At 39.2% G+C, this 15,172-nt stretch overlaps 1 protein-coding gene across 2 annotated transcripts in view; it reads right to left on the bottom strand.

Moving 5' to 3' along the window:
* The window catches only part of GPC4 (glypican 4), a 109,720-nt gene that overhangs the window by 22,303 nt on the left and 72,245 nt on the right, over positions 1-15,172 (bottom strand). For both annotated transcript variants that reach the window (XM_030576101.1, XM_030576102.1), the window contains exon 3: positions 9,314-9,705. In XM_030576101.1, the coding sequence (XP_030431961.1) occupies positions 9,314-9,705 (392 nt within the window). The remainder of the gene's footprint in view (positions 1-9,313; positions 9,706-15,172) is intronic.

Genomic DNA, 15,172 nt, shown 5'->3' with positions numbered 1-15,172 from the left:
TTACTCAAAAACATTTAATCTATTCTGTGTATCAACACTAAGGTGGATAAATTAATGTTTGTTGGGGGGGTGTTTAAACCAATGTCTTTTTAAGACAATTAAAAAAATTAAAACACTTATTTATACATTGCTAGTTTCTTTCTTTCCACTTTATAGTCTTAAATTGCTAAAGCAGGTATTTTATATTTGCTTCTTTAATTTATTGCCTAATTATTAGTGACATTTCTGATTTTACATGGAAATTTCTTCTGCTAAGAAGCTTCACATTAAAATGCTCACCTAGGTTGGAAAGAGACAAGCATTAACACCCTTACTGTGAGAACACCACAACTCAAACACAAAGCTGATAGGCAAATAGCCCATGCTATATTTGCAACCACCACCACCTTCTGATAGATTAGGCATCCACAAGTCAAGAAAGCTACAATTCTTCAACCAGGCTATACTACTCCATCAGGGCTTGCAGTCTGAAGTCTTTGGGACTTGTGATTTATCACTTAAATGCTTTTGAAAAATCCCACCTTTAGATGGCTAAATATGGGGTTAGCAACCTAACTTGATTGCCTGTGTATTTTTTAAAAAGGGGCCCAATTTACATCACCTTGCATTCTTAACACTGAAACAATTGTCTTTTGTACTGACCTTCGTCACAATAAAGATCCAGTTTTAGTCCTGATGTTGTAAACACTTATGCACATGCATCACTTTAACCCAAGTAATCCCATTAGAGTCAATCACGTATGTTGCTTTACTCACATAATCTGATTAAGCGTTTGCAGGATCAAGACCTTATTTTTCAATATTTTGTTTTTACCTATAGCAGTTTTGTCAAATTCATAAGACACCCTACCCATAGTAGCATTTTAAAAAAACCAAATGGCATTTATAATTCAGTTCCTTATAAATTCTAATCTGAAATATTAATTGCACAAATTTTCATATTGGCTTTAGACCACTTCAATCTGATTTAAGTCAACAATTTACCATCACTCCACTCTGTCACACTGAATAGCACTTTACTCAGCAAGTAGTCGCAATGCAACTAACTTGCAGAGTAAGATACTATTCAATAGGGAGTAAGGGTGGAAGAATCTGACACTACACCAATCTGTAAGAAAGTTAAAAAGGACAGTGTAATATGAAGCAGATTTTTAACAAATTCTCTTATCTGTTACTGACACCTCGTTTTATAAAAGTGACAGGACTTAAAAAACCTTTCCACATTAATGCTGATTGTTTCTTTTTGGATTTCATTTAAACCTGTGCAAGGAGAATAGATTTGTCAAGTTTCATCTTCAGTTGCTTCTCACAGAGCTGCCATTCTGGGGGTAGATACCGCAGGAGAATATTTAAAATCAAACATTTTAAAATAAATCCAATGAAAATATTGCACTTAATCTTCAGGGTTCCTCAACCAGCTCTTTTACAAAAACTAAATTTGGCCTCCCATTAAATTATGATCTACTCTGAGAAAAGCTAGGAAAGTGAAACACCTTTCTCTATGAAACGAATAACTGTTTTGTTTAAAAAAAAATCATGAAATTAAGTCATATAAACTCCAAACCCATTTTGTTTAAAGTAGAATCCAAAAGTCATTATTTATACAAGCAGGCAAAAAATAAGATGTTCTTCATTTTGTAGAAAGGAATGTGGTTTCACTTTTACAATTTTTCCTTGTCCCAGTGCGAGTATAGAACCACTGTCCTGTCAAACATTGGTTCCAAAGTTAAGTACATTAACAAAAGAGAAGATTGAGATGTTTCCATTTAAAAAAAAACAAAAAACATTCCAGTAAAAGTATTTTGGAATTAAACCTTCCTTTGCAATATTTAACTAACACTACTGCCCCTGTTAGTATAGGTGTAGTTACGAAGGAAACTGACTTCATTGCAGGATTCAGACCCCTGGGGTCTAGTGCAGCTATAGAAGTTTAAGGAATTACTTTGCATCTCCTCATCATTTTTTGCCTGTGATAAGGTTTTGTGTAGTTTTTTGAGGTTATATTCACTAACATGGAAGTGACAGTTCAATACTGCACATCAGGCCCAATTCCCTACCTATAGGATTCCATTTTCTATGCAGGCAGATGTCAAACTGACAGAGAAATAGCAAAACTCTTGGGATTCAACACATTATTTGTTCTACCCACCTAGTTTAGTATTATTTCATCCTATGTAAAGCAGCATGCTATCTTAATAGACAGTTAGCTTGATATGCCTCCATCGTCTTAGCCTGCCTCACATAAAACTATTAAAGTCAAGGCAAGGTATTTTTTTGTCTAATGGTAATCATGTGATGTGAGCAAGTGAGGCTAGAAAATTTGATAGTGTGCATCCCCTCCTCTCCCCGCTTTCATTTCTGGCAACTACTGATGGAACCCGAGAATCCATGTGAAAGCATATCAGAGCTCATAACTCAGATTCAGAATACGAAGCAGATGGCATTTCAGCAAAGGCTTCTGACCGGCTAGAAAAGGGAATCTCTCCACAGAGATGAAGTTATTTCATTAATGCTTTTGCAAACCTATAAGGAAAGCCAAAGCCTACTTCTTGCACCACTAAAATAGAATGTCACTGTTCTGGATCATGTTTTCTTCAACAACAACAAAGCATTCTTTTAAAAAAAACTCCCCCACGTCTAAGTACAGTGACTAGACAATATTCCCTTTTAATTTTATCATGAACAATTAGTGCTTTAAAATAGAATTCTGCTTTAGAGACCAAGCTTAACATTTGCCTTCCTTTTGCCCATTGGAGAGAGAAAACTTGGGTCTTCAAAATATCTCAGTACAAACATAAAAACGCAAACCAAAGCAAGCCACGTACATGCAGACTCACATGTAGCCTAGTAAATCCGCAATGACTACTGCTACAACATACTTTGAAAGTTATGCCTCGTATGGTCCCTGAGATGGTCAATAGGGCTGGTACAAGAGGCACAGATGCGACCACATTCTTGGCAGGACCAGTCAGGGTCATCTTTGATGTGGAGTCCTGGCTTGGTATTGTTTTCTACATTGATGTCTGCCCTTGGCACACAAATACAATGCCTTGTGCACGGCTGCCCTCCATTTCGCGCTGTTGCTTGCAACTTGCTCCAAGGATGACATGGCAATGCCCTTGTGTTGAGACCCTGCCCTTCACAACATCGGCAGATTTCTTCCAGTCCCTTCAGCTGGGTTTTCTGGAGCTCAGTTGCCCACGAAGTATCAGCTTTTGCTAGTCTCTTCTAAAAGCAGCCAAGTGACAAGGCCAGATTATTTAATTTCAATTGTGATTTTCACGGCGAACGTTTGCTCAGAGATCTCAATGTCCAGTGTATGGTTCTGTCTGTCAAGCTATCTGGGGCGAATACGTTTTGGACATACTCTCCATAATCCACAGCAGAATCCCAACCAAAGTTACTGGGAGGTCTGCACAAAGGAAGGTACAACCATTCAGTAATCGAGCTCTCAGTTCCTGTTTACTCAGCACCTTTTGATCACATTCAGCATCATGATTGGGAAATATGGTTGCCTTTAGCAGCACTTTTATTTCTGCCTTTTCCCACCCTCCTTTCATGTGCAAATACCTGGTCCACCTTCAGCTGTCAGGAGGGAGAGGGGGAAGTACAGCCAGCAAAATGGTTCTTTTGAGCCCTATTCATTCCAAACCCTGTGTCTGGGGAGCTCCAAGGAGCAGCTGTCTTTCCAAGTGTAACACGTCACCTCATGATTCACGGATACCTCATTAAAGATGCTGCAGTTTGTGACAGAGGAGTTTGGAGAAAGAATCCAGCAGATTGTCTACAATGAAAATAGCTAGCACTTTAACAACTATTTTAGATGGATGTTTTAAAGAAAATTTACTCCATGCTCCCCTACACACTTCATCAGTTATTGTTGCAAGTTACAAACCCATTCCACCAACAAAGCATTGTGGGAGTTTCTTCTTCACTTGTAATTTCCTTGTATGTATTAGCTGATGTCACAAGGTAGGCATGTCATTTAAAGAAACACTGTGCCCATTCCATACATCTCACCTGGACTTCAAATTCTAATGCAATTTCTGATATAAGATTTTGACGTAAAGTTCTCCATCTACAAATTCTAACTGCGATGTTTTTAAAATAAAACAAACACGATTTCCTAAGAGTTGAATAAGCCTGTTTCAAGAAAAAAAACTGCTTTTATTGACATATAACTCTTGCTGCTCCAAGAGCATGTACATGTGCAGCTGAAACGTTATATGAGCATGTATTCCATTTTCATAATTCACCACAAGCATTGGAAAGGTCAAATACCATGGCGGCGGACAAATGCTGAAAAACTGACTTATCAATGAAAAATTTCAGAGGGTTGCAGTAGCACGGCTCAGAAAAACAGTTTACTGCATGTGAACATTAATATAAAAGATACTAATGTACAACATTTAATCAGCCATTTCTCTTGTAAAACAAAAACTGAAAATCCAAACTAGCAAATTACTAAATTGCTTCTATGATTACCAAGAAAGAAGAAAAACATTTTTTCCACAGGTACAATGCAAAGAAGAGACTATAAATCAAAAACCTGCCTCAGGATACCATGTCTTTATTGAAGCAACTTCCTAACTCATTTTGAATTCATTGTTAAAAAAAATAATGGAGAGAGAGAGCTTGGATGAAACGTATGCAAGAGCATCCCTCAAGTATCTTTTAAAAGAAATTGCGACATATCCAACGGATCAGTTCTTTTAAACTCTTCAGCGTTATTTGTTTAAAGTTTATATCATATTTCTGAACGAGACACAGCTGTTGTTTCCCTATTTGTGAGACAGAGCAACTTTAAAACCGCACACTGTAGCGCCATAGAGAATTCAGCTCTTCGGAGCTCTGCAAACAATGATTTTGCTACCAACCGCTCATTTAGCTTTAGCCTCAGGTCTCTAATACACCCTCATTTCTGACTCTCAGGGTATGTCTTCACTACTTGCTGGATTGGCGGGTAGCGATCAATCCAGTGAGTATTGATTTATCGCGTCTAGTCTAGACGTGATTAAATCGACTCCCGAGCGTTATCCCATTGACTCCTGTACTCCAGCACTGCCAGAGGGGCAGGCAGAGTCTACGGGGGAGAGGCAGCAGTCGACTCACCATGGTGAAGACACCACGGTGAGTCGATCTAAGTATGTTGACTTCAGCTATGTTATTCACATAGCTGAAGCTGCGTAACTTAGACTGATTCCCTCCCCCCACCAGTGTAGACCAGGGCTCAGTCTCAAAACCATTTTTTGTTTTTCAGTCTTCGGGTTAAACTGACCCCTCATCATGCCAGCATGAACTCAAAACACATACACTGAATTCTCTCTGGTTAACTCTCTGTTCATTTGCACAGTGCATGTAACCACTAGAGAAGTGTTAAAATCCCTCTGTGCACTTTGCCCTTGAAGGCAACGTTGCACAAGCAAACTGATAAATAAGCAAAGTATCATGAACCATGCCAAGAAGAGTGGGATAACAGAAAGACATTTAGTACAGCACTGAGAGAGTGAGTGACTGAGTGAGTGTGTGTCTCAGTCATATGTTATTAATTAAGGGAACATTTCTTAAGTTTACAAATTGCAAAATATCAAGTTCTAGTCCTCCTTAGTCACACACTGCTCTGGCTTATATTTTTTTTCCCCCCTCTTCCCTTAAATAAAAAAAAAGACCTCATGGTTATGGCAGGAAATGTCAGTATTTGGCAGCAATTTAACCCTGTTGATTTCAATGTTTGTCAAGGGCTCAATAATAGGCACGCAATTGCATGATGGCAAGATTTTCCTCCCTCAGCTGTTAAGGGGGATTGAGGATAGAGAAGCACATTCCAGTCTTCAAGAGATGATCAAAAGATCAGAAGCCTAATTTAATAATTGTTAATAGCCAAACTGGTAAAAGTCAACTGCAGAGTAAAACAGCTGCCTATGCCTAGAAATGTTTTTTTCCCTCAGCTAATATTCTTTCTTGCTATTGTTCAGAGCCTATTTAGGGAATTTTGTACTTTAGGCCCAAAGGATGAAATCCTTTGACTCTACAGGAAGTATCAGCAGCATTTCCTACGTACGGTTTGGAGATTATTTTAAAGTTCCTCTCTAAATTACACATATTACAAACAGGAATGAAACATGCTCCTGTGAAAATGGACACAGTCACTATCATAGCTATATTAGAACAGCAGCAGCATGTGGCTTTTCAATGCATTCGGTTCAGGAAAAATGTTTTCACTAATTGTCTTCATTTGCAGAATTTTAGCTTCAAAAATTAATGTATTTTGCCCCTTCCAGTGTTACCTCTCTTTTCCCCCACCCAAGACAATCACATTCCAAATTCATGTTTCTTCCTTAGAAAAGATGTGAGAATATATAGAGTATTTAAACAGTAATCCAGTCCACACTACAGTAAAGGTCTCTCTGCTCTTGTCTACAGCACTATGCGGAAGCGAAAACAGCTGGGCTTCACAACAGTGATTCTCTCTCATCTGGAGAATTCTCAACTAAGCATTTTTCCAATGTATTGGTTACACAAAAAGAGCATAAAGACTGTATTAATTTTCACTACTCTGGCCATTTTTGTTCAGCAAAAATAGGAGATTTAACCCTCAGGTATCAAGTTAATTCACATTATGAACAAATGCCTCATCTTCTCTTGAGTTAGTAAAACACTAGGCAAACAACAAAAGTTAATGGAGCAATTACACAGAGCTCAGTAATGTTGAATTAAGCTGTAAATAACGTGGAAAACAAAAAAAAAAAACCCACCAAATGTTGTGAAAATATTTCACAAAAATATTTTATTTCATAGACTTTTCTACCACATATTGCAGAAACAAGTTATGTTTCCACTGAAAAAAGATCAAAATATTATAGAAAGGTATTACACCTTGAATCACTGCAAGTAACTATACGACTTTGGAGTTAACTGTAAGGCATTCATCAGCATGCACTGCTATCATTGCTTATGAAAGGAAATCTGCTGTACAATTTGCAATGGGAAATTCTAAAATGTAACCCAACGGTGATTCTCTGGAGAGAACTATTTTTGCAGCTGAATATTTTCCTGCTTAACCTTGTAAACTTAAGCAATTAATTCTAGAATCCAGTGCAATTCTATACTCAAGGAGCTTCAAAGGCAAAAATTCATGATGCCACCTCGAGTTCATGAGTTTGATTCACAACAGATGCAGGAACTGTAGCCGTGGTTAGAGTGTTGAGTCACAAGACATTCCAATCAATTCTGATCAGATAGAATATAAAAGGTAAACAACATCTCTCACTCAGACACATTTACTGTCAATCAAGTCAGGTTGTGATCCTGAACTCCTTATCCAGATATACTACACTGGTTAGCTCATAGGTTAATTCCAGTGAGACGTCTAAGTATGCAATGCCAATAGTCTTCATTACAGAACACGGAAATTGCTCTCCATCATTTCCCGCATACCTAAATAATATTCACAGTGAATTTAGTGACACTGAAAGATGCCAGCATGAAAGCAATTGAAACTTAAGCCCTTGGCCAACAAAGCACGCTCAGCAGACTTTGCAAGCTTCCCCATCCTACCTGGTCAAGTTCCCTTAACCTTGACCTGGAGTAGAGAAAGAACCTCAGTCTCCCTCCTACCACCACCCCCCCCATTCAGTCCTTGGACTTTCCACTTGAAGTTATGGGAGACCTTGAACAGGCCTTGAATATCATCATCTGAAGTGTCTACATATTGTAGAGTTATGTACAGCAAAGTATCACTCCATGAAAGAAAAGTATAAGCCATGGGGAAATTTCTATATAGTATTAATCTTGTTGTAAAAACAGACAGACACTTTCAAGATGTCCAAATAAGTAAAACTGCTTGTAATTTATTTATATCCTTCCTCTGAAACTTGGAAAACAAGATGTTCCCTTATTAACATTTTTTTTCTCTCTCTCTCTCTCTCTCTCTCTCACACAGGTTTATCAAAGGGTGGAATATATTTAAGGGAGTTTTGGTTGTTTAGTTTTTGCTTAAGAAAAATGAGAGTCTAGAAGCAAATTTTAGGGTTGCTGTATCTTAATATTGTCCTTGTAAGTAAAAGCAATTGGAATGATTACTTCCCTTACAGAATACTATTTGTGTTGCTTCCAATATTATATTTGCAGTTTTAAGTACGTCTACAGGATATTTCAAGAGGCTTTTAAACACTTCTGTCACTTGTAGCATCATTCAAACTTGTCTACCTTGCTTTATAGCTTAACTAGCTTTCAGTATGGTTTAGCAGACACTTTGTAACCAGGTAGATGGGAAGAGAATTCCCCTATGTGATTAAGTGTTGATATTAGATTTTCCAGTCTCTGGGAAATACATTTACATTTAACTTGAAATCACTGGTATTTGTTACTATACACGATCGCCTTACAAGGTTCCTCTAACAAGTCAGATTCAATAAAAAAGCATCCTTAACCATTTCCAAGTGTTTTATGTAAGGCAATGGAAGTAATCATTGAACTGTTTTAGTCATTTAACATTTGAAAGTAATGCACAAATCTAATTTAAAAATTCTTATACAAGATAAGATATTCAAATAAGAGATTGTTGAAGAATTTCTTCAGAGACTATACTCGAGGAGTTCGAAGTAACAAATACATTGTTTGCACAGCATCTACCATGGTGGGGTCCTGGCCCACCACTGGGACTCTTATGTGCTATCACAATATAAATAGCTAGTAGTGAAAGTCCGACTTTCACACAGTGAAGTCACACGGGTAAAAATGCTTAAAATGGCTGAAAGTTAAACACTGAACTGGAAAAGACTGCAAAACCCAGTGACAACTGAACTGGAGGCTAACTACACAAAAAAGTTCTCAGCCATGCTGGTAGCTGGTTCCATCACTTCAGACTGACTCAACAGACATTTTAGACTTCAGAGTAATGCAAGGAGTGGTAATTCGGAAATCATCTTATACAAATAATTTTGTTTCAATTAATCATTTTAATTGCCACTTGTGCCTGTTAAATGGAACCTAAGTCAGGAGTTCAGAAGAAATACAAGAAGTTGACTGAACATCATCAGTTATTTGAATTTGAATTACCAGGCAACGGACACTCTACTGCCATGCAGCCAATATCCTTATAATATGATACCGTTCAACTCAGACTCATTCAACCTCCACCTTCCATTTTCAGACATGTAGGACCTGAGCCAGCAAAGTATTTAAGCACGGGCTTAACCTGAAGTTCGTGCCTAAGTGCTCTGCCGAACTGTGGCCGTTGTGAGCAATGTCACTCCAACACCTGCCAACCAGGCTCCCCTTGGTAGGAGAGTAAGTATCAAACTTAGCTCACCGCAGACACTTTGGTAACGACATCTCTTGCCACTGCCAGGCCTTGTGCAAAAGTGCGGGCAGCCACAAATGCACGTGTCACTTGTAGTTTTAGTTTCCGCGGTACGTCTCCAAATGGCTTCAACTGCTCTGTGTACTTGCTCACGCATTCGAGGTATTCGTCGGTGAAATGGTACTGTGGGTTCACTAATCGAAACATACGTTCCAGGAGACGCGCCCAGAAGTCATTGAGCATCTCTTCCAGGTTTACGTTTCCACCCACATAGTAGCGCTTCAGCTCTATGAAGAGATCCTTAAAAAGTTCAGAGTTCTGCATGTATAAACGACCATATGTCCGCAAAAACATGTCATTCAAGGATTTCTCTGCATTTTCAAGCAGTTCTTTGAAGAATTCTGGAAAAAAGATAAATGAAAATATAAAGTAAACAATCTCAGGTTACTCATTTTCACAGTTCTACAAGCTTTTCAAATATTTCCTTCAATAATTCAACAACAGTAACTGCAAATGAAATTGAAAGCCAAGAACTCTTACTGGAACACCACTTAAGTGCTGAAAGTTCTCCCTTAGAGATGTTCTTATTTTTCATTTCTGTTCATATCTGATAAATGAAAAGGACATCCTAAGACATGGATGACTGAAATTCCTTTCTATGCACAACTGAATAGCAAGAGAAAAAAAAACTGGAAAAAGACTGCAGTTTCCTTTTAAAAAGTTATTTTGAAACATGGATCATCATGAAGCGTGCGCACACACACACACTTAAAATGGGTGTCCATAATATCTGGTTCTTACATTTCAGTATTGCTAACCCCAAATGTTTAAAAAAAAGTCACAAGTTAGGCTGCAAAAATAATGAGATTCTTTAAGTAAGGCTCTCTTAAACTAAATATATTTGGGGCTCTTTCATTGCCAGTTGATTCTGAGGCTGTACGCTCTTTAAGGTCCTGATTTTGATTGTGGCTTTTACATGCTACCGAAATGCAAAAATAATGCATTTACACAAGTTGGAATTGGCATAAGAGTTAACGGCTACACCCTCGACATTTACAAAGAGTGCCAGGGGATTTTTAACCGCAACAAATGGATAGGATCTTTTGTTTCATCTCATCCAAAAGCCAGCCTCTCCCACAGTTCAGTGTCTCTAGGCAGTATATAGATCTACTTGGCTGGGGGAGGGATAGCTCAGTGGTTTGCGCATTGGCCTGCTAAACCCAGAGTTGTGAGTTCAATCCCTGAGGGGCCATTTAGGGAACTGGGGTAAAAATCTGCCTGGGGATTGGTCCCGCTTTGAACAGGGGGTTGGACTAGATGACTTTATGAGGTCCCTTCCAACCCTGACGTTCTATGATTCTATGAAAAGAGCATGTCATCTACTGAATCACAATAATCACTTCCTAGGTGTTCTATACAGGCCTCTCATTCAAGTCTTGTTCAGGCCAATGCTGCTTAGCATGTGAGACGTACTGGGATGCCTGTACTGCTGAAACCGTTATCTACTCTTTGGAGAGCTTCAATTCTCCTCTTTTTTTATACCAAGCTCCGCACCAGAGTATCCGAGAACCTGTAATTTGCTGTAAGCCTTACAGCGTGTGTGTTCTCTTCCCAACTCTAACTTGGATTGAGTGGAGGGGTGCCCCTCACACTTGGTGACACTAACCTCAGAATGCATGTAGAAGCCTTCATTTCACTTGATTAAGAGTTACATAAAAATATATACAAATTATATCGTATGGTATATGGCACATGGCCTAATTACAACATTTAGCTATTGCAATCACCCAAAAGAAAATCTGTTCCTGCATAAGTGGCGAGACAGTTTGAAGCAAAGGAAAACATGGTATTTATTAGGTCTGACATCACTGCAAACTGTTTGCCTCCAAGGTCTGAACAGGATATGTGTGTGGGGGGGTGAACATCTATTGGTTTTTGGCCATTATGGGACAATATTGCATTTTACACGGAGTCTGATAATGATAATTTGATAAGGGTCAAAAATTTACTTTTCCTCTCCTTACTACAAGGACTGAGCATAATGAAGACTCAGTGATATTTTACTCATCTGCCAAAAATAATTTTATTCGCCCCAAGCAAATGGGTGAAGGAGTTTGCAAAGCTGATTAAAAGAACCTCAAATTTCTACTAAAAATAGCAAAATATGGGACAATGAGTTTGAGTCCTAACTTCAAGATGGACTCTGGCTGCACTGACTTTTGCCCTAAACTCAAACAGTATCAAAGAGCATGTCTTCTCTAGCAACATTAAAGCACTGCCTAGTCGCGCACCACAGCTCTCCCAGTGCTATTAAAACCACACACACACACACACACAGCCTTCCATGAGGGGAGTGGCTACTAGCGCTGGTGTACTGTCTACAGTGCCACTTTATAGCACTGAACCTTGAAGCGCTGGGGGGGGGGGTTCCACACCCCCAAGTGAGAAAGTTGCAGCGCTATAAAGTGCCAGTGCAGACAATGCCTTAGGCACCTTTGGAACTCTTGGGTGTGGTTCAACCAGTCTCCCTTAACATTGTATGTAAAAAGCACAAAGAAACTTATTCTGTAACACATGACACTAGATATTTGCAATACTGACCTCTGCTTTTTGGTGACTCACATTCAATAAATAATTTTAATAAAAACACGCCTCTGCGTTTTAATCCCCAAAGGAGTCATGTTTAGAGCCAGAAGTTGTTAGAAGGAGAAAAAAAATCTTGGGCCAGTTTGAATTTAAACGCTGTTAAAATGTATCAAGTATGTAGAAGTTCAAATTTTAGTCTTCAAAGTGCTCCAATACAAACAAAGACTAACACACAGAGAACATTTTCTGGGAAAACTGAAACATTCTTTGAGTTCCTTATTAGCAAAGTCATGGGGCTTGGTGGTTGACATAACTGTATGTAATGTAGCCTCTTAGGAGTACAAGAGAAATGATCCAGCAAAGAGGAGATTGATTTCAAAAACCCGACATGTCCTCTGTCCAATATCAGCAGGACTCTCTACTTTAATTCTCATGACTGGCATTTCCTGTCTAGGAAGATTTTTCAGTTGAGTTTATACTATAGAGATTAGCTTGGTGGTTTATATTAATTTCTAATTCACTTAATCATTCTGAAAGCTCACTTCCTCCTTTCCTTCAGATTTTTTCAGAGCCTTTAAAAAAACACCAGATAGGTTGTATATTCAAATGCACTTGAACTGTGCACATAGCTAACATTGATCAAGAAATACTTCGGGAGGGATTTGATTCTGAAATGACACTTCTGTTAGAAACCATTAAATGTTTCCAATTGTCAATCAAATGAGCATGTAGAGGATTGTTTGAGCCAGAAAAAAAAAAATCCTAAGTGATGAATTCATACCAACTTGGCCTACTTATTCTCCTGCTCAAACTCATTTTATTTCTCACACTCCAAATTGACACCAGGTTTCTTTAGAATTTTTTCACGTCTTGTTTTATCAGGGCATATGGCAGTTCGGCTCCCTAGAAACAGGCAATGATTTCCACTTGGGGGAGAACCTGAGAGATTTTGTTTCCAGCTATATCCATTAGAATGAGAAACATCACCACAGTTAGCAGCAAATGTCTGCATATTTGCAATCTTCCAAACAGTAACAGGCGAAGGAAGGAAATGAGAGCATCCCAACACTAAAAGTAGTAAATTTCCAAATACCAATCAGTCCCATCGCTCAATGGCTGCCTGAGTCTCTAGCAGATAACACAGAGGTACCATGGTCTATAGCACAAGACCATGGCCACGTTACTTCACCTGCCGAAAAAGTCCTCACAATTATCATCTTGGGATATACTCAGTGACCTTAAAACAAGATGACAACTCTGGAAAAAAATGGCCTTGAAATTTCAACAGATACTTGGGATGCTAAGTTGCCCATGTAAAGTTAATGGAGTCCCTCACAATTAAAAGGCATTAACAAGAAAAAAGATCAAAGCAACAGATGTCATATATTAAGATATGTGAATCCCTGATTAAGTGGCTAGTCCTGAAAAACAAAGGGCTCTGCAGCCAAAAATAATAAATCCCAGGCATGCTGTAGTATCTGGTTACATATATATTTAGAGTGCTGGTTGCACATTAGAAATTTGGGCAGCATAAGCTGGTTTAAGGGCATTGGGGCTCATACAAGCAGCTTTGATGACACTGGACTAGTTAGATATTAATCCTGCCTCTTGTAGAAACAAGCTATTCACTGATTAACAAACTACAACATAACCTAGAGTTAACCTTGCAACCCTGAGAAAAGAAATGGCAGGTTCCTCTCTTCAATCTTGACTGTTTGCTCGGGAAAATAAATTACCACCTTTCGTTTGGGTTAGAAATTGACTTGTTCTCAAACAAAACCTACATACAAAGGATTACTCTCTCATTTTACAGCATTGTAAACGCATGTTTTACAGTTGTGGTGCAAGCAATCTGTACTCATTAAATTATCACATTGACAGACTTCCTGTGAAATGCTGTCAAATGCAAACATTTTTCATGGACAACAAATCATTCTTTGCTGTTCTCTCAGAAGGTCTGCTATTCAGTGAGATCTTGGTCTCTCTACCCCCCAAAGGATCTCTCTTTTTTTTGTAAATTAAATAAAAGAGTTTATCCCTCTCCACCTATAAATTGGCAAAAATGGAGAATACAATATTGGTGGGAATTTTAGAAGTGAAGCGGCAACGTCCCCTGTTTCTACCCAAGCTCACTGCTTCAAGGGGAGAGGAAGAGTAGAATTTTACATTGCTAACTCTTACATTACTCTAACAGTCTTTTTAAGGAATAAACCCACATCCTATCTCAGCAATCCAGGAGCTAGTTTGCCGTCTCCCTGTGCAATGCTTTGAGAGATGGCTGCATTTCACTCTCTTTTCAGTTAAGGGAGTTACCACTTCCAACCTGCTCTTTTTATTCTTTACCCACTTCACTACAGTTCCGCTTCTCCTCCCTCAAGTCCTGTTGCGTGCACAGCTTGGGCATAGATCCTCTCTGGAATAGGGTATTAGCCACTGGAGTAGCTCCACCAGCGCAAACATCTAATGTAGATGCACTGCACTAGTGTGAACTGCGTCTTACACATGTGCAGCTCAGAACAGAGGTGAGTTGTTCTAGTGAAAACAAGTTACATCAATGCAATGCATCTACACTAGGGCTTAGCACCTGCACAGCTGTATCAGTCGCTACAATCCTACTGGAGACAAGACATTACTTTGAAACAGTTCTTTAGACGCAATGCCACGACACACCGAGGTTAGCCCAGGCAAGCGAAGTCCAGCCCAACCCCAAATTCCCAGAAGCTACAAAAGACATTCTGCATGTTCTCTTTGATTTAAAGGATGTCTACAGATTTAAGGACACATGGTGATTTGATTTCAATGTTACAACTCACTCCCTCTGGTAGCGAAACACAGTGCCAGAAAGTTTGCAGAACGTAATGCTGCATGAGGCTCAAATCCTGGTATAGCTAATAGTGCCTCAAGACGCTGCCTTGTTACCATGGCAATTGACCACACTGAAGAGGCTGAGGGAACCCCTGCTCAGTGAGGCCACGGCAGGATTGCAGCAGTTAAGCCCAAGCTGCGGGTGGCAGGAATGGGGCCTGCACCCTGTGCCTTCCAGGCCCCCTCCCTTGCTTGCCAGGCCCCCTGGAGTGTGCATCGGTAGCCACTGACGAGACCCGGGCCCAATTCAGACTCTATCCCGTGCTGGCCTGGGCAGCAGCAGCAGCGCTGGCAGTAGGGTCTCTAGCTCAAAGTCTACCTGCTGCGACTTCATTAATAAGAAGGTAATAGCTTTTTAATTAAACATTGGGCAGGGGTGGAAATAACTATTCTGCAATTTGTGCCTCACCTGTCAAA

The sequence above is a fragment of the Gopherus evgoodei genome, chromosome 9, assembly GCF_007399415.2.
Source record: "Gopherus evgoodei ecotype Sinaloan lineage chromosome 9, rGopEvg1_v1.p, whole genome shotgun sequence".
NCBI classification, from domain to species: domain Eukaryota; kingdom Metazoa; phylum Chordata; order Testudines; family Testudinidae; genus Gopherus; species Gopherus evgoodei.
The sequence above is the reverse complement of the archived record's forward strand: the minus strand, read 5'-3'. Positions and strand labels throughout refer to the sequence as shown.